This window comes from Lissotriton vulgaris, chromosome 11 (genome assembly GCF_964263255.1).
Source record: "Lissotriton vulgaris chromosome 11, aLisVul1.2, whole genome shotgun sequence".
Classification (NCBI taxonomy): Eukaryota; Metazoa; Chordata; class Amphibia; order Caudata; family Salamandridae; genus Lissotriton; species Lissotriton vulgaris.
This window is the reverse complement of record NC_141699.1, coordinates 881,917,615-881,936,607: the sequence shown is the minus strand read 5'-3', so window position 1 is coordinate 881,936,607 and position 18,993 is coordinate 881,917,615. Positions and strand designations below refer to the sequence as shown.

General features: G+C 43.4%; 1 protein-coding gene across 2 annotated transcripts in view; it reads left to right on the top strand.

The window, feature by feature from the left end:
- WDR33 (WD repeat domain 33) overlaps nt 1–18,993 on the top strand; it is a 1,115,698-nt gene that overhangs the window by 210,717 nt on the left and 885,988 nt on the right. For both annotated transcript variants that reach the window (XM_086944027.1, XM_086944028.1), the window contains exon 3: nt 7,106–7,174. In XM_086944027.1, coding sequence (XP_086800153.1) covers nt 7,106–7,174 — 69 coding nt within the window. The remainder of the gene's footprint in view (nt 1–7,105; nt 7,175–18,993) is intronic.

Genomic DNA, 18,993 nt, shown 5'->3' with positions numbered 1-18,993 from the left:
CAAAGCATTGAAGCGATTGGACATCAGGATCGAGAATCAGGACTCCCCAAAACCCCTGGAGTTGCCCCCCATAAAGGTGGTACCTCAAGGTTCATGGAAATTCGGTGGTTTGTAAAAGTAACCTAGTGGTAACATATGTATATCACTGATGTTAAAGAGCCCTGTATTCTCCTTCTCCAGAATTGTACGTAGTAGGAGACGTGACCTGAATGTTAACACAACACAGTCCCCTTGGAACGACTTGACTGAGACGCCCACCCATCCTATTCTTCGAACAATTTTAAATTCCTGGAAGAGAGAATGCTCTAAACCCGTTCTCTGACCCAATAAATGAATGGCCTTGTAAAATTGGGTTCTCTCTCTGGGCTGTGTGGAAGTGTCTGTCGTTCTTTCATGGGTACTCCACTGGTATAGTAGGAAAACCACCTGTAGTTTGTCCTTTTTCTTTCCGTCTTTGAGAAAAGAGAGCACTGCCTCACCACTCCTCCTCCTTCGGTGTTGCTTCTAGCAGCAATTCCGGCAGATGCGGGTAATAGTTCCCTAGTATAACTTGTTCTGGTAGTTTAGGGATGAGACTGACCTTCAACTCAGACCCTGGATGTGTGGTGTGTTGTATGCAAACATGGGTAGTGGGATACATCTTCGTATCCCCATGGACGTATTGGATGTTTACCGTACCATCAACTGTGCCAAGCTTGGGACCCAGGTCCTGGGGGCGCATCACGCTTTGTCGGCAGCCAGTGTCAGCCAGAGCGGTCATGGGATATCCATTCAAAGTCCCGCCATAACGATAAGGGGGTTGTTGTTTAGACTGAGTGAGACTACAATAATTCCTTGCGAGGCCTATCTCCATCGGTTCCTCTTTCTGAAGACAAAAGCGGGCTATGTGTCCTAGTCCCCCGCAGTTATAGCACTGTGGTCCAGGTGTAGGGGCTCTCAACATTGGAGGTCCCGGGGCTCTGAACACAGGTGGCCCTGGGATGACCGTTACGGGGTCAGGTTTTCTGACCAGCAGAGGTCGAGAAGGACAATGACCCCCACTGTTACGTGTTCTCCATGGGGTTTCTTCAGGTCCCATTTTAGGTCTCGCTACCGATAGCGAGACTTCTTGTCACCGTGTAGCTCGCGAAGTGTAAACAGGAAAGGTACACAAGCTTACCAAAGCCATTGCTGTCAATGAATGTGACCGCGCGCTCTAGGAGACATGTGCTGTGAACACGCACGTCTCTTCTCGCGCTCTCCCACACTTTCACTTTCACAGCGCGTGTCTCCTAAGGCGTGCCGTCACAGCCATTGTCTGCAATGTGTTTGGTGAGCTCGTCAGCAGGGCTCCGCGCGCAGCAAGGCAATCTCGGCTATTACGAGGACGGGCGGGCGGGCAGGGGCCGTGCTGGCCGGTTCATGGGTGCTCGGACAGACGTTTCATTCCATGGACGTGCGAGGCCTTCTGCAGCTCCGGAGGAAGAGCCGGGAACCACTGCCATGGTTTCACCCGGATCAGCGATAAAGTAAGTTACCATGTTGAGTATGCTAATGAAACCCGTGCAGCTATTTCTGTAAATTCATTTGAACTGAATCTCTTGGTGCCTTTCAATGTAATGTGTGTTCCCTGTTGGATACAAAAAAAATTGGGTAGATCTATCATTTGTTGATATCTTCCCTGTGGTGGTGGTTGATTGTCGGTGAACATTGGGCATCATTCTTTGCCTTCTAGTGGACTCTGTGGCCGGGAAACACTTTCAGTACACAGCCTCATGATTTGAACCATGGGATGCCACTTCATCAACCAACCATTGCAAATGCTTCTTTATGTCTCTCAACGAGAGTCTATTTACTACATTTCTGCAAACTCAAAACACGGAAGACAGTGAGGACAGTACACAGTAAATGAAGAGTAAATGACCAAGGGGGTTCCCTCTGGGTAAGGGTACGCAACATGCGGTCCCACCACAAACAAAGTGTTAAAGAGCTTCAGCATCACGTTGTTACTTACTGTGTCGCTTCTGTAGTTGAAATGCTGGACCGCAAAGGTGCCAAATACGAACCCGGATACCCAGTGCCGGTGGTCTCCCCTTCCGTCATCCTTCAGCGGCTATGGAAGACCTGGGTGCTCTGCCTGTTTCTCTTTCTACGGTTTCCCCCATGCGACTATCTTTTGGGGTCCCCTGTCCAGCTGTGCAAAAGGTGCGCTGGCACTCGCAGGTCGTACCAGTCCTCCTTGGGGTGGGCAAGTCAGAGCTTCAGGGCGGCATCTAACAGACAAATGGCAGCAGAAGCGCTCACCAGGACACTTGCAATACGGAAGGCTCAGGACTTTAAGTGGGATGAGAAAACTGGGGGGTCTCTCAAAGGGGCGTTGCCAGTGTAATTAGGGGCATGGCTTTAAACACGCTAAAAATCTGTGTTTAGCATAGTGTGCCGCCCGATTTGTATTTGACTGTTTCTGTCATTTCATCCAGATATGTGATACAACAAGTAACATCATACCTACAACAAGTGAGGACTATTGGCTTTGTCAAGGGTTATTAATTGCATAAGATAACAAGCATTTGCAATGCAATAGGTCTCGCTTTTGCGAGAGTTTAAACTATTGGCATTGTAAATGACAATGCCTTTCATTTATGTTTTAAAAACCAACACGTAATTAAAAGGCATTGCCATTTACGATGCCAACAGCTCAAACTCTCACAACTGTGAGACCTATTGCATTGCAAATGCTTGTATACTTCTTGGGCTCTACTGTATGTGTTAGCAATTTCCACTCCTGTCTCTAGTGTTTGATGCGCATGTTGTCTAACCTATTTCTGAATGGGGGGATGGAGGCGTAAGGGGTTGTTCCTAGAATGTTGGCCGCTTGATATGAGGCCTGCAGTTCTCCAGACAGCCAAGTCCCCAGGTATTGGCCCCACGTGTCTGCTGGCCATGTTGTGGCCAGGGCCTTCCGTTCGAAATTATTAAAGAAGTATTCTGGGTCTTCTCCATTTACATATTTTTGTAGGATCACTGATGGTAGGGTACTCTGGCCCCTTTGTTATCCCAGGGCATCTGCAAGCTTTCCCATTGTGGTGTCACAAGTCTGGCCTTGCTCTGTGATAATCTGCTGTAGCTATCCCTGGGCTTCTACTACTGTGAGGAATTTTTCCATAGCCTTCTCTAGGCTTTCTTGGTTTTTGGCCATCCGTGCAATTACAGCCTCCTTGTCTCCAGCAGATCCCACTTCTGACACCACTTGTGGGATGGTGGGCCGGATAAACAGACGAGGAGGCTAAATATAGTGGGCCTGTTTTATTCAAAACTTTGGGGTAAATGTCTTTAGATATTGTCTTTGGGGTTTTGCGGCCGATCTTCCTGGTCTCCTCTTTCTTCGGTGGTTCCTGATCGCCTCTGGATTCTGATAGGTCTTCTGGGGGCTGGTTGGTCTTCCCAGGGAGGCGGCTTCGCGCCAACTCTCCTGAGTTGCGGCCGCTCTCCAGCCTCCTCCTGTGGGGACCACCAGTTTTCATACCACGTCTTGTCTTCTTCTCTGGACTCGTCTTCCTCGTTCCGTTCTCCGACAACCTCTTTCATCTCTTGAAACTCCTCCTTCGCTCCGGCTTGTTGGGGCCCTTGTCCGTCTCTCCGGCCCTTTTCACTTTGTGCGGAACTGCTTCCAGGGTTAGTCCCTCCTATTTCAGCCTCCGATGCGTAGGAATTGTGACCCTGTACGGGCAGAGGACACAGGGGAGGAGTTATCTTTAGGGAAGCTGCTGTTCTGTATCTTTGTTTTGGCGATGTGGCTACCACGGTAAGCCAATTCTGTGATATGTTTGTGTTGCCCCCGATATCAGGAATGTCGTGTAGGGCACCCCTCACAGTAACTCAATAGGTTATTTGACTGGGTAAGTGGGAGGCCAGAGGTTCCACTCCTAGGGACTAGTTGACTGGGTCTGTGCCTGCCTGTAAACATTTCCTTGGGATCTCCTAGGCACGGTTTGAATCAATGCAGTTAAGGAATTTAACGTGGCCCCCACCCTCCACAAAACCTGACTTTGCTTTTAGCCCTGCTGTTTGAAGACCACTGTCAAAGATGTATGAAAATGTAGTACCACAAATTACTGGTTGTCTGCACTGTAATCTTATGTAGTAGTAAAATCCTACAATACTACCAGACGCTCAGCAAGGTAAATGCAAGACTCATTGTCTTATTTAATCTACCTGCAGTTTTCTGCACTCATGATTATGTTATCTTTCTTCAAATCCTTGATCACAGAATGGGTGTCAAATGCCAAGTTTTTCATTTGTTCCAACCCTTCCTCTCACGTCGCTTGCACCTAGTCACGTTAGGCAACTTAACAACCAGACTTGACCTCACATCCTGCGGTGTCTCCTACAAGGCTTCACCTTATCTCCAGTTCTTTTTCATTTGAGCATTAAATCCCTATGCCTCTTATTGGAAGAATCTTTGAGGGTCGTACATCTAATTCAATGAAAGAAGCCAACATAATAGTCATACCTAAGGAAGGGAAGGACCACCCCCCCCCATTACCTAAAAATTATAGGCCAATTTAATTGATCAATGTGGATTGTAAAATCTATGCAAAGATTCTTGCCTTAAAACTGAATGGGGTACTTCCCCTCTTTTATTAACCGAAGACTTCCATCGTGAGTTAGACGTTAACTTATCCAAATTTTTATGGCAAGGGAAAAAGGCCAGGATTGGGTTGAAGAAACTTAGATTAGACAAATTTCTTGGAGGGGTCAACCTCGCAGACTTCAAATTGTACCAAATTGCATTTTTAGCTAAACAAGGCTCGTACTGGCTGATACCGCCCGTGCAAGATACACACGTCTGGCTAGAAATTGAAGAATCCATGATTAACAATCTTGCTCCAGCAGCCCTTCTTACATCCAACTGCTCGAACGTCAAATGCTCAAAATCCATATTTAAACATACAGAGGCTGCCTATTGAAATTAGATAAAATATTAGACGTCCGCATAAGACCCCTAATCTGGAGTCATTATGGGACAACCATCATATCTTAGGTAAAGGAAAAAACCCTATATAATGATGCCTGGATCGCTAGAGGTATCTTTTATCCACACATTTTTGATTTAGCATACCCCTTTACATTCAAAGATTTACAGTCTAAATATAATCTGGAATCTTTGGAGTTTTACAACTTTTTTAAAATAAAGACTGCAATATCGAAAGCTAATTTATTGCCCTCACCTCCTTCCCTGCCATAGTACGTAGAAAAGATAAGTACGTTAGGTCACCAAGTTTCTTGGATTTACAAATTACTGCGTCCACAGCAATCTACCCTCAATAAGAAACTCATTTTTTTTTTTGGGACTCACGCTCTTCCTCCCCGATCTCCGATGCTGACTGGACCAAAACATGGAGCTCTGTCTCCAGGAATAAAATATCACCAGCCCTCTCACAGACAAAATACTGGTTACTGCATGAAGATTATTGGACTCCAGCCCGCCTACATTTGCACAAGATACGTGAAGACCCTAGTTGCTGGAACTGTAAGGAAGAGACTGGAGACCTCGCACATCTGTTACTATTTGGTAAATGTGTGGAACCATTGTATGTCTGGGTATTCAACTTTATCTCTAATCTCTTTTCATGCTCCCTTAAAAGGGCACTCTCTACGCTGTTTGGCTTCCACTGAACGATAAAGACAGTGCCCTCCTGGACCTGCTACTGAAGGCGGTTAAGGTGTTCTTGAGTAATTGGAAGGATACACGGAAAGTGTCTTTTAAATGTTGGTTAAATTGGGTCTCTAATCTCACATAAACCACCTTGAACCTTAAATCGCGAATTTTAGAGTGGGAGATATGCCCTCTGTCTGTATAAAACGTGGAACACAGGTCGGCTATTCATTCTCCGAAGGGGTTGTACCTTAAAAAGGATGTTGTAGTATTATTAAATGCATAGCTTTATTGTCTTGTTACTTAGTTTGTATTATTTTTATTTCCTCATCCTTTATTTTCTTTTGGTTCATTAATTCATTATGAGGTCAATAACTTTATGATGGCTGTAGAGCCCTATTAGTATCCTATCAAGGGAATGTTAGATTTTAGAATGCAATGTATAGAATACCAGTATGCCATCTTATTTTCAAACATCATTGTATTTTCTTTGTTTATTAATGTTGTGTGAGTAATTTGGTTATGTATAAAATTGTTAATGGAAACAACCAATAGAAATTATTTGAACACAACAAAGTTACACTAATATGCGAATAACATGTTACTCCAAGACTCTACTTTTTGTGCGACACAGCCGCACTTTGAAGAGGCAATGACTGATTACCTCCTTGAAATTAAATCTTCAAGAGACTGAATTTGTACTTGTACTTGTTTTTTGATCATGACAACACATAGTTGTGTAGTTGTATTTTTATAGTGGATGATGAAGTAAAGGTGATGGCTAGTTATATTGATGAAAATATGGGTGGATGGATGTGAGCAGAAATGAGTGCATAGGTGTTTCAGTAGCTGGATGTTTAGCTAGACAGGTATGGTGGAAAATTAGTGCTGCAATAAGAATGTTGCATGGTAGAGTGGCCGTAAGACGGGACAAAGGCAAAAAGGTTATGAGATGGTACAGAGCACCAGCAACCATTCCATTACTATGTGACAGATGACAGCAACCTTTAGTTATATGGACACCAATGAAGCATCTTTTTCACAGACACAAATGTTGTATGGACGGTACCTTGTGGCTCCATTGGAGTGAATAAGTGTTTCGCCCTAAATATCTTGTACGTGAAGTATTTCTTTTTGATGACTGATGTATGGGTGTATATCAATACAAACATAGTACTTTATAAGTTATGACTCATCCAACAGCCAGTTGCTGGATTGTGAACTAATAAACTGAGTAAAACCTAAAAAACTGATTATTGAGAGCTGTTCTACTGCACCTCTGTGCATTGATGGTGTGCCTCATAAGTGCCATTTTTATTTTTGGGGTAATCACCCTTTTTTCCCAGTCCTTCCATCCGCTCAAAATATTCTTTATTGCCCTCCTGCAATATATTGTTGAGCTATTGTAGTGTAGATGGCAAATTTTCAAATCTCTGTAGTGACCTGAGAATACTATTATTATTCCAGAACCGAGTGTGGCAGAGAGATCAGCGAGATATGCGTGCTATCCAGCCGGATGCTGGTTACTACAACGATGTAAGTATATGTGCAGTTTTGACATTTGTTTGTATTCGTTGCCACTATCTACAGGTTTTTTGGCTTAGCTACGATGTAGTGTTCACTTTATCTTCTTTTTCTCTGTTTGCATAATGGAATAACATTTCTACATGTGCCTTCCTGTGCCTGCTTGAGGTTCAAATTCTTTAGTATTCATGTTATATTTATATGTATCTGTTCTCAATGTTGGAGTACACAATTGTCTTAGATTTGGTGCAAATAAAACTTATCATTGCTGCAATAATTTCAGTATCGTCAGTCCTTTAGCTTCTTCAACCTTAATGGGAAATCTCTTTGAATAGTAGTGGAGACCTGTAACATTTTAACAGCTCATGCTTACACGCTAATCGGCTAGAATTCTGATTTGTTGACTCCTATGTTCCATCACCTTACTCCTGAGATAGCTGGTTAATCTTGGCACTATTTGTTTTGCAGCCTTGAGGGAAAACTAAGGTAGCCAGGATGATGTAGAAAGAATAGCCAGATAAACTGACTTGTAGGTACTGAAAGATTACCAGGTCTTGTACATCTAGGTACTTTTAAGGTCCTAACCCTATCACATCTGTGAATGGGAAAATTCTTGAACGTGACCTATAGAATATATATTTTTTTATTACAATATCGCTTAACCAAGCTGAGCATCTGCCGCCGAGTTAGTACCCAGTGCATATTTTTTTGCTGAACACTTGTGCATCCACCTTTGCAGTTCACCATAGTGGAAATTTGTCTGGGGTGAGTATGTTGGTTTGAATGTGTTGCCCTCTCATGGTGATGATAAATGGAAACAAACATGAGTGACTTTTTAAATTTGCTGTGAATGAGGTGCTGAACGATGTATGATAGAGTATATTTTACTGTGCAGATATGATAGGGCTAATGGGCTGTTTTTTATTAAAAAGGATGGGCCATTATGTTGTCCATTTCTACGTTGCTATGCAAGTATACAATTAATTTCTATTGTGGTGTATATTTGGTCCTTGTACCTTTTGATTAGGTTTTCATGTAACTGTGATTACAACTATGTAATTGGACTAAAGAACATAAACAAAGACAAAGATTACTTTATTAGTCTGCTGGTTTCGTTATTTATAAGACAAAACAGATCTGTCATTATTTGGACAAAAGAGTATTGGCCCGCGGGTCTCACACCAATATAGCACAGTGTTGCAGAAAGATTCTGAATGACTTTGAGAGCACTGTTTTACTAATCCCCTCAAAGGACCATGCTGATGGTATGTAAGGAGGTAGCCTCTGTTTACACTGCTTGATTGTGTAGACCACAAAAGAAGGATTACCCAAAGAAAATAAAAAGGAAAAATGGATAATTAATTTGGAAAAATTAATACTTTTTAGGCCTCAGACTGATCTGGGACAAATGGTCCCCAACATAATCGTTGGAGCGCTGACAGGTGGCATCCTTTGCCTCAACTCCACCTCCGGACATGACCGCACAAGAGCATGTATCTACCATCTGGCATGACATGTATTTCTCCACTATTCATAGATGAGCATTAAAAAACAATAAAAACAAATGCCATCATTAACCAAATGACATTGCTTTAGAAGAACCAAAGTTCAACCAATCAGAGAGCAGCCCATGAAGCGCTGCCTCCCGCGACCCCATACCTCAGATTTCTTGCTGCATATTGTGGGAGAGGGAGGCTCCCTGAGCTATGTTTGCTTCGTTAGTGCTCTCAGTCAAATTTTGACTTCTACAAGGACATTTAATGTCTTTGCTCTTAATTCAGGCGTAAGGTGACATATTGGCTATGATTTTACTAAATAGCTGTAAATCTTGTGGTAAACCAATATTCTTTTGAGAGTATCCCCATAAGGAATGCTTATATTGCATGTATTCGCACCACAAGCCTAATCGGTGTAAACATTGCCATAACATTTAGACCAATAAGTTAAAGGATATGGAGACAAGGATTCATTTGCGGCTCCAAAAGTTAAATGCTTTTAGAGATTAAGCATTTGGTAATGAGGGGCAGGGACCATCCTTGCCCTATAGAATAGAGATGAGGAGAGCCTATGAAAAAATTGACTGACACTGAAAAGTTGTCTTGTAACATAAAAAAGCCCTATAAAAAAATCAAATCCAGTCTGAAACTTAAACTCATTTAAAAGACACTTCTTCTGATAAGAGGCAAACGATGGGCCCATTTTCGGCGAGTAAACTGTTGACTAGCAAAACGTCACCTGAAATAATTTGGAGTACCATATGTATAGTTGATCGTAGGGTTGAAAAATGTGCGTTTGGTGGGCTGGAGTCGTTCAGGAAGATGGCAAACACACAGATTTTGTCCCAAGTGACTCCATACATTTATAGGAAAAGACAACCACAAGGACTGCTTCCTCTGAAATTCAGCGTGTCACAGCCTTCAACACTGAAATCTAAGCAAGGAGACACTCCAAACCATTGAAAATTAGAGATAGGCCGATTATGCCTCCATGAAGGTTCAGAAAAAATACCAATCTTTGCTCGGTGACTTTGGTCTTTTGAGCAGTGACTACAACAACATTCAAGGCCGGGTAGCACAATGAGAAGGTTCTGATGTTAAGGAAGCTACAAAAGAAGGTATCCAAAGAAGAATATAAAGTGAGTGTAAGTAAATCTTCCAAAAATATATTGTGTCCGACCTAAAACATTCAGTCTACAGGACACCGAAGACACCCTAGAGTCCTAAATAATTCTCTACTGGTTTCCAACACAAGGACGCTTGGACAGTGCCCCGTAGATGTTGTCTCCACATTGGGAGGGAGAACGAGTTCAAGCAAGATGCAACGACCCTAAAGAAAGCACTGGTTCTTAACCTTGAGGTGGAAAAAAGACACCTTGCGGGCGAAAAGGACGCATTACTCCAAAAAAAGAGGGATTTCGGTGAATTCCATAAAGTTTTGAATCCCTTAGAAGCCAGCGAGGGACAATAGCTAAGAGGGAGAGGCAGTGGCACAGCAACCACAAACTGTGCCTGAACCAGAGCAAAAGGGAAAACATCTTTTTTGGGGAGGAAGTGGTGTATGAATGGGATGGGTTTCAGGATATAGAGAGCAGAGGAAAAGTGGCAAGACACATTCAGCAGATTTGGGCATATGGTGCTATTTTTCAAGGCCTTCACCACCATATGTGACTGTGATGTACAACGCAGTGATAGAGAGCCTACAAGTACAACTGGTGGAAGAACAGTGAAAGGCTTATTTTCTCCTGCTAACCCTTTCCCATCAAAAAGGAAGAGCCAACATCTTCCTATGTGCCCAAGCTTTTTTAAGCATTGAAGGTAGAGCCAGCAACGTGCAAGCTTGTAGCTCCAATGGTGAAGAAATAAAAGCAATCCTCTAACAACTCCTACAGTGAGTGCATTTCAGTGGCCTGCTGAATAATTGTGGTCACAATCAGGAAGAGGGCTGGTTTTGCACCTTGACACTTTCCTGAATTCACATGCTATGCATTATTCCGACATCTAGTGCCTGGATCCGGAATACTCTACTGTTTTGTAGTCCACCCATTTTTGTTTTTTCTTTCGTTGGTGGATTTCGATAGACCCCCATTTGGTGCCCTGTTTGACGTTGCAGTGCTTCCTCCGGACCTCCCACCTTTGGTCGGAATCTTGAGGTTCTTTTTTTACTGCCTTTGGGTCTAGATGCTTGATGAAGAATCTCCAATATGAAGAGGATGTTTGGAGAAGTTTGCTGGAAAGATTTACTGGAATCGAAGAATACCACCACCAAAGTGCCTTGACGAGAAAAACAGTTAGTCTCGACCCCAAAGAACAGGCAGCCGAGATCAAAAAGAAGAGGTGCCTCTAAAGCACAATACACAATATCAACCAATTCCAGTCGGCAAAACACTCAAATTTTCCTTGGTGACTTCAATCTCCACTTGAACGATCACAATGACGCAGTGGTAAATAGCCTCAAAAACTACCTCAACGCTCTTGACCTCATCCAAATCTGCAACAGTCCGACCCACGATAAAGGCTCTATCCTCGACCTTATCATCTCTAAAGAGAACTCTACCCAACTTGGATCAATCCAACCATGTGACTGTTCAGACCACCACATTATCACATTCTTCATCAAATTTAACCCGGTTCAACCCACCAAATCCAAGATCTGGAAAAGGGACCTGAAGAAACTCAACCCAAACTCTCTACCTTCCCACAGCTGCAATCTCCTCCTTCCCCCCTACCGGTGCTCTGGACGTTCAATCTTTGACCGACCCCTACCTCAACTCTATGACCTCCATAATCAATGAGACCGCCCCATTGCAACTGAAAAGAGTCTCCTCCAAGAACTCCAACCCATGGTACGATGCTAGACTCAGCGAAGATAGACGGGCCATGCGTATGGCAGAGCGCACCTGGAGATCAGCCCCTTAGGCACTGCACCTTAAAACTCTGAAGAAAAAGAGAAACGCCTACTTCAGGAAAATCAAGCGCACAAAATCAGATTTCTTCAGCCTCCAGCTCGACCAAGCAAAAAACCGACCAAGAAAACTGTTTGAGCTAATCAATACACAATCCAAGGAACAACCCCAACCATCACATAGCACTATAGGTGATACACCATCCTGTGAAGACTTCTCTGCTTTCTTTAATCTAAAGACTGATAACATAAGGAACGATCTCCTCAATGACGTAAGCCTTTACTCCAACCCCCATAGCATAACACCCAATGAACCAAAGAACCATGCTACAGGGTCATCCTTTGACACCTACTCGGAAGAAACTATTAACAAACTGCTCACCACACTGAAACCTTCTAATCGCCTCATAGACCCCCTTCCTGCTAACGCTGTAAAGGACTTCATCCCACTACTTCTACCACTCTGGACCAAAATTATCAACAGTTCACTTCAACAAGGACGCATCCCCGACTCCTCAAAGTTGGACAAGTCACACCTATACTCAAGAAACCAACAGCTGACCCTACTGACCTAAACAATTACCGTCCTATTACCAATATTCCCACCCTTGCCAAACTGTTGGAAAAATGCGTCCAACTCCAATTAACGAAACACATTGATCGGTTTGACCTCCTCAACCCTCATCAATCAGGCTTCCGAGCAGGGCACAGTACTGAAACTGCCATGACACACATAATTTATGACGCCCTCCAAATCCTAGATCAAAACAAATCCTGCCTCCTCATCCTTCTTGATCTCTCCTCAGCATTTGACACTGTCAAACACGAGAACTTACTCGAGTTGTTAAACACCAGAATGGGTCTATCTGGGACTGTACTGAAGTGGTTCACTTCCTTTTTACATAACCGGTCTCAGAAATTCAAGAGCAACAACCTGATGTCCTCACCAGTGCCTGTAGCATTAGGCGTCCCACAAGGATCTTCCCGTTCGCCAACATTGTTCAACCTGGTCATGGAACCTCTCACCACCTTGTTACAAGCATCTAATGTACACTTTCACGTGTACGCTGATGACACCCAACTATATCTGAAATTACAATCCACCAAAGACATCAAACTGCTGAACACAACGCTCAGAAACACCCAATCATGGCTTGCCGATAATCACCTCAAACTCAATGCTCTGAAAACTGAGTTCCTTCTGATCTCACCTCCCGTGAAAAGCTCCACCACTCAAACCTGGCTTAAGCACCTAACTGCACTCAATGTCCAACCTACCATCGTGGACTCAGCGAAATCTTTAGGCATAACACTTGACGCCAATCTCAACATGCAACAGCATATCAGCAAGGCAACTAAGGGAGCTAACTTCCAAATCAACTTAAACCCTTCCTCCCAGCCAAGGACTTCCAAACTGCAGTACAAGCCCTAGTCATACTGCACATAGACTACGGTAGCGTCGCCCTCTGCGGACTCCCCCTTTCCACAACTGCACACCTGAGAGCCTCTTGGAACGCTGCAGCAAGACTCATCACTGGATCAAAAAAACACTCGCATATTTCCCCTGACCTAAAATCCTTAAACTGGCTGCCTTTTGAGGCCAGAATACATCTGAAAATTGCGTGCATGACCCAAAGGGCTATACACCACAGCTCACCCGGCTACCTCACTCAGAAGCTGACAATTTCTGGTGGCTCAAGAAACACAAGAAGTACAAAGAATCTTCTTCTGAAACCTTGTAGATTTCGGAAGGAAAAAACATATAAGCGCTCCTTTTCCGGAATGGCACCCAGGATCTGGAATTCACTCCCTCCAGAAACCAGGCCTATCACCTCCACTACATTTTTTAAGAAAGAAGTGAAAGCTATCCTCATGGCTAAATTCACCTGAACTTGTACTCCACTCTGGAATTATTTGAGACTCCTCACCTGTTGTAATATTAGTCTATCTGACTGTCTACTTGTATTATTGTTTTAGCGGATTGACTATGCTCCCTCATTTACCTACCCTATTTTGCTACTCCTCTATTACCTATAACTATTCCTTGCTCAAAAGCCTGTTAATCGCTCTCTTGTTTTTTCCTACCCCCCTGTTGTTTTTTTGTAAAGCGCTCTGATATCTGCAAATATCTTGTTCGCGGTATATAAAACTTTCAAAATAAATAAAATAAGTAAAGCCGAGATGGCCTTCTTCATAAAATAAAAATGGACTTTGACGAAAGACAGAAAGGCTTCAAGATACCGCCGAAGACTTTGACTCTGAAGGAGCAGAGATAGAACAAGGTCGAGGAAATTGAGCCTCCATTGACACTGGGGCCTAAAAAAGAGGAAGAAGAATTCTTCTAAGAGAAATATGAACATCACATGGGATGTACCAGGGTTTGGAGGAATATGAACATACAGAACCCTAGTGGCAAGACCTGGAAACAGACTCCCCTGAAGAAGTGAATAATTCTACTGAGGCCTTCGTCTCCGGATGACATTGGCATTTACAACCTGGTCATTAAACATTCAGCCCACAGATATAGAGTACAACTCGAGGACCAGCTTCTTGTTGAGCTGTGACTCCTTGGACGGAATAGAAGTATAAATCGTAGGATCCTGGTTACATAAAGGGTACGGTAACTGCCAATTCTCAAATAACATCGACAGCATGGAAAAGGGGCAACATTCCATTGTAATCAGGCACTCCCTACACAAGGAGAGCAAACTAACGGACCTCATGGGACGATGTGCAGCCAACCAGTGGCGCATTACTAATTCTAATGTACTACTTAAGACACACCCATTAACACTGGGAGAAGATGGGATCTCATGAAGCACCTCTCAGAGCAAAACAGGCTCTTGGCAGACAGTGTCAAGAACACCTGCATGAAATCTGCATGAGACGCTGCTGATACAGCAGATGGGCATCACCTTCAGACGACATTCCTGGTTGAGAATATCTGGTTTCAAGCCAGAAGTCCAGGCTGTCATAAGCAACACACCATACATCGGGGAGCAGTTGTTTGGAGGCACGGTGGGTGAAAAGCTCAACCAATTAAAGAAGGATAACAAGACTGCAAAATCGGGTTGAGCCTTGCAATTTCGAGGAGGAATGCGAAGAGGGACAGACCTACAGGAAGAGGCAGTTTTCAGGATGGAACATCCCATCAAGCGTCCAAGGAGGCAACCAATTTGCCACAGCACAACAGAGCGGTCAGTACCAACAGCAGGAATGCCAGTCCTTTTGGAGAAGAACCAGAGGAAAGGGGCAGCCACACAGAGGAGGCTCATCCTCCACCAATAAGTTAACTAACAAAGCAAAACGACCTCTCATATCTACCACCAGTTTGAGGCAAGAACGAGTATACATGTCTTCTACACACAACACCAGTAAGAGGTAAAATTGAAAACTTCCTGCAGGAGTGGAGGAAGATAATGTAAGACAAATGGATACTGAACATAATACAGATCGGATATTGATAGAAATAGACACAATTCACCCAGCTAGGGGACCAAAAAGGAAGGTCCATTCCTAGTAGAAAATAGCTAGTCTCCTCAAGGAGGTAGAGGAATTGCTAGACAAAAAAGCAATACAAAGAGTACCATGACAAGAAATCAACAAAGGCAATTACTCAACAGGTTTCCTAATTCCCAAGGTAGACTGATTTCTGCATCCAATTCTGGACCCCAGGTTCATAAACAAGTTTATAAGACCATGAAAGTTCAAAATGACAACATTGCAAGAAGCTCTAACACAATTGCAAAACGAGGATTACATGGCAGAGATAGACTTAAAGCACGGCTATTTGCACATCCCAATGAAGGCAAAGCACTAAAAGACCTAAAATTTGGGGTGAACAAGACGCACTCAGTTCACAGTACTGACGTTTGGAATAAAATTGGCACCAAGAGTGTCTAGGAAGTAGCAGCACACTTAAAGAAGTGGCGTGCATCCCTATCCTTATCTGGGCGACTAATAACAAGAGGAAACTCCTACAACAAATGTAGAGAATATATATAATAGGTAAAAAGGACTACTCACTAGTGTTCTCAGTGAACATGGAGAAGTCCTCTCCAAAATTAGAAAAGGAGAAGATATTCTTAGGAGCTAGTATCAACTCAATACAGGTAAAAGTATTTCCCAACGAAAAGAGAACACAATCACTATTGAAAAAACTCTCCTTTACTGGAAGGGGCAAGCCCTGCTTACAGTGAGGATTGTGGGGAAATAGGGCAGATGACATCATGCATCCCTTTAATCCCATATGCAAGACTTCACATGAGACCAAGACGGGAATGGTTACAGAACAAATGGTCACAAGCAACAGGGATTTGCGAAGATCTAGTAGTTGTCACGCTAAAGGTACAGGAGGAGATAGCGTGGTGGAACAGATCACATATAATGCAGGGAAGGACATTTGCCCAGCCAACTCCAACAGTGATATTTACAACAGACGCCTCACATATGGATTGGGAAGCACAAATGGGCTCACTCAATGTGCTTATATTTGACCCCCCCTCCCCAACTGTTATAGAGTCACTCAACAAATGTAGAATAAGCATAATGACACTAGTACCGATTGTCCTGCAGTGGGTGAGACAAACCTGGTTCACTGAGCTAATGAAATTAGCAAAAGGGGGCTTAAAGAAATTAACAAATCAACAGGAACGGTTGTCAATGGAAAGATTCAGGGTACTACACCCACAACCAGAGGCTTAGAGCCTAGCAGCATAGCTTTTTAGAATTCGGACTTTTAAAGCTGCTGGAAAACACAATGGCTGTTCTAAGAGAAGCAAGGAAGCCAACAACAAAAAGTGTTGCATGGCAAAGTGGAAGAGATACTTATTAATGTGCATTGAAAAGGGACTAGTAGGAAAAATGCAAAGGACAAGACGGTGTTAAAATATCTAAATCATCTTCTAGATTGTAAACTAGCAAATGTATCTTTAACCCTTTTGCCGCTAGACCCCCCGTGTTTTTTTTGGCTAGTTGGGGTAGTTCACGCTTATTTCCCTGTAACTTTTTGTCCACATAAGGTATCCATGCCAAATTTGCATCCTTTTCTTCCAACATCATGGGGATTTTAAAGGTGCCCAAGGTTTGTGGATTACCCTGGAGGGGACAGTCACCAAACAGATCCAGAGCACCAGGAAAAGTAAACCAATTGTAACCCAGAGATGTATTCAGGGAGCAACAAGGTGTGTCGGTTTCCACCAGAGATAGAATAAACTTGTTTCTTCAAAGGGTGTGGCAGTGTTGGCAGTTTAGGTTCACTTGGACCCGAAGAGAAATAGTCATACATGCTCAAAGTAGCCAGATGCCGTCCGGTCTATTTTTGGCAGCTCAGCAGGTTTTGTAGAACCAGGAGATGACTCGATCTGTGCTGTATTCACGTACATGTAGTCAATTTAAATTTTTTGACTAGTTGACCAAACAGTTGTAGTTGTTTCAAAAGGGAGAAGTATCAACTCGTTGTTTACGACTACTCTTTGGAAAGTGGTCTTAACTTGATATTAAAGCTTCCATCTCAACTTCCTGAGCGGTAGGGAGAGGAGATCTGTGGCTACACAGGAGCCTGTGTGCATTTTCTTGAGAATCAGCCACATAGTTTGGTTTGATCAGATCAATGGAGACCAACCTTTTGTCTCTGTGACCGGCAAGAGGTGGAAGGAGTACAGTTCTGGTACATCCACAGCCAAGACAGTTACAGGCCCAAATTCTTTCTTGCCCACTATTTTTTTCTCTGACTGGATCCCCAATCTTCAGGACCCAGGCAGGTGCCTATAATGCTTTCACTTCCCCAGTGGCAGTGCGTTTCACTTGGACGTTGCTTTGTAAAGCTGCAAATTCTTTTAAGTCCTATAAATCATCCCAATGATCATTGAAGTTAAATGGAGTTTCTGCCGCCACTATTGAGGTCTGGTACCCTGATTCTCACCTCAAACAAAATCTCATAGGGTGAAGACACCCACAGGGATTTTCTTGTCATGTTAATTGCCCTCTGGACCCCGTATAGGTGATTGACCCAACTGCCACCTGAGCCGAATACCCAAGCTGTGAAGGATTGCTTTAAGTTTCAGTTCTTCCTCTCAATGACCGAATTTCCCTTGGGATGGTAGGGGGCGGAGTACCACAAGGCCACATCAAACTTCTCATGGCTTCTTCGTAAGCCCGAGAGCTAAACCCTGCCCTGGTCGGAATGTAATGAGCCAGTTGTGTATATCCAGATAAAGACTCGCAAATCCTTTATTCAGGCATCAGCTGTGCGCTGGGGCAAAACCCATAGGAACCTAGAGCATGAATACACTGCCACCAAGATGTACTTGTAAGCCCCGTCTGAGTGTAAGGGGCTGTAGTGATCCTAATAGACACAAGCAAGAAGTTTGTCTGAGATCAATAACTGTGTTTGCGCTGGACGTGTGATGGTGGATCAGCCATCTGCTGACAGCTGTCGCATTGAAGGACAACGTTTTTGGTCTGTTTAGTGAGAACTGGCCACCAGTAGCGCTGCTTCAGTAATAAAACTGTGGCAGTAATCCCTGCATGCGCTGAACCCAGACCCTCCTATGCAGCTAGTATCAATCCCAATCTGTGATCAGTGTTTGGTATTACTCTAGCCCCTAATCCTGGAATTTAAAGCATACAGAATAATTTGTGCATCTAGCTTGCAGAAGCACTTGAGTTGGAAAGCCTTTCAGCAGTGCTGAGCTGTTGCGTGTGGCATTGACAGCTATCACAGTTGTTTAGTCTATTCTCATGCTAGAGTGAATAATTGCAGCAGCTGCAGTACTACCCACTATTGCTTTGACCAGTTTATCCGCCATTGAATTCCCTTCAATGTGAACGCCAACACGCTGATGACTCAATGTTTGAATTACATGAGCCTGTGGCAGGCCTTCTACCAGCTTCACCACTTGTTCCCAAAGCATCTTGTACTTGATTATACAACCCCTCGAATCTCGAAACCCATGTGGCCCCAATAGTAAAGGTATTCATTTTAAGACTGGACACAATAAAATGAATCAAGTGTGGGAAATTTGCGATCCTTATCAGTGTTCTTAGTTCTGCCAGCCGTGCCTTCCCCTAGGGACTGTGTGTTTTATTCCGGTAAGAAACTTTGTCTCGCATGCACCCTTTTACAATTGTGCATGCAGCAAAATATTGCTGTTTTGATTCTACGCAGGTTGAGCACATCCATTGTTATTTATGATACATTCATATTGATCTAGAGCAGGGGTCTCCAACCTTTTCTGTAGTGAGAGCTAATTCTGCTCAAGGAAAGTCCTGCTGAGCTACTAGCATATTTTATCATTGTAAAATGCTGATGATATGTATTAACATTACACTATGACCATCCTAAGCACAATTATCAGTAGTAACCACCCAGAAATTCCAGGTGAAGTTATCAGCAGAATGCTAGAAAAACGTTTATCAATATTAAATGC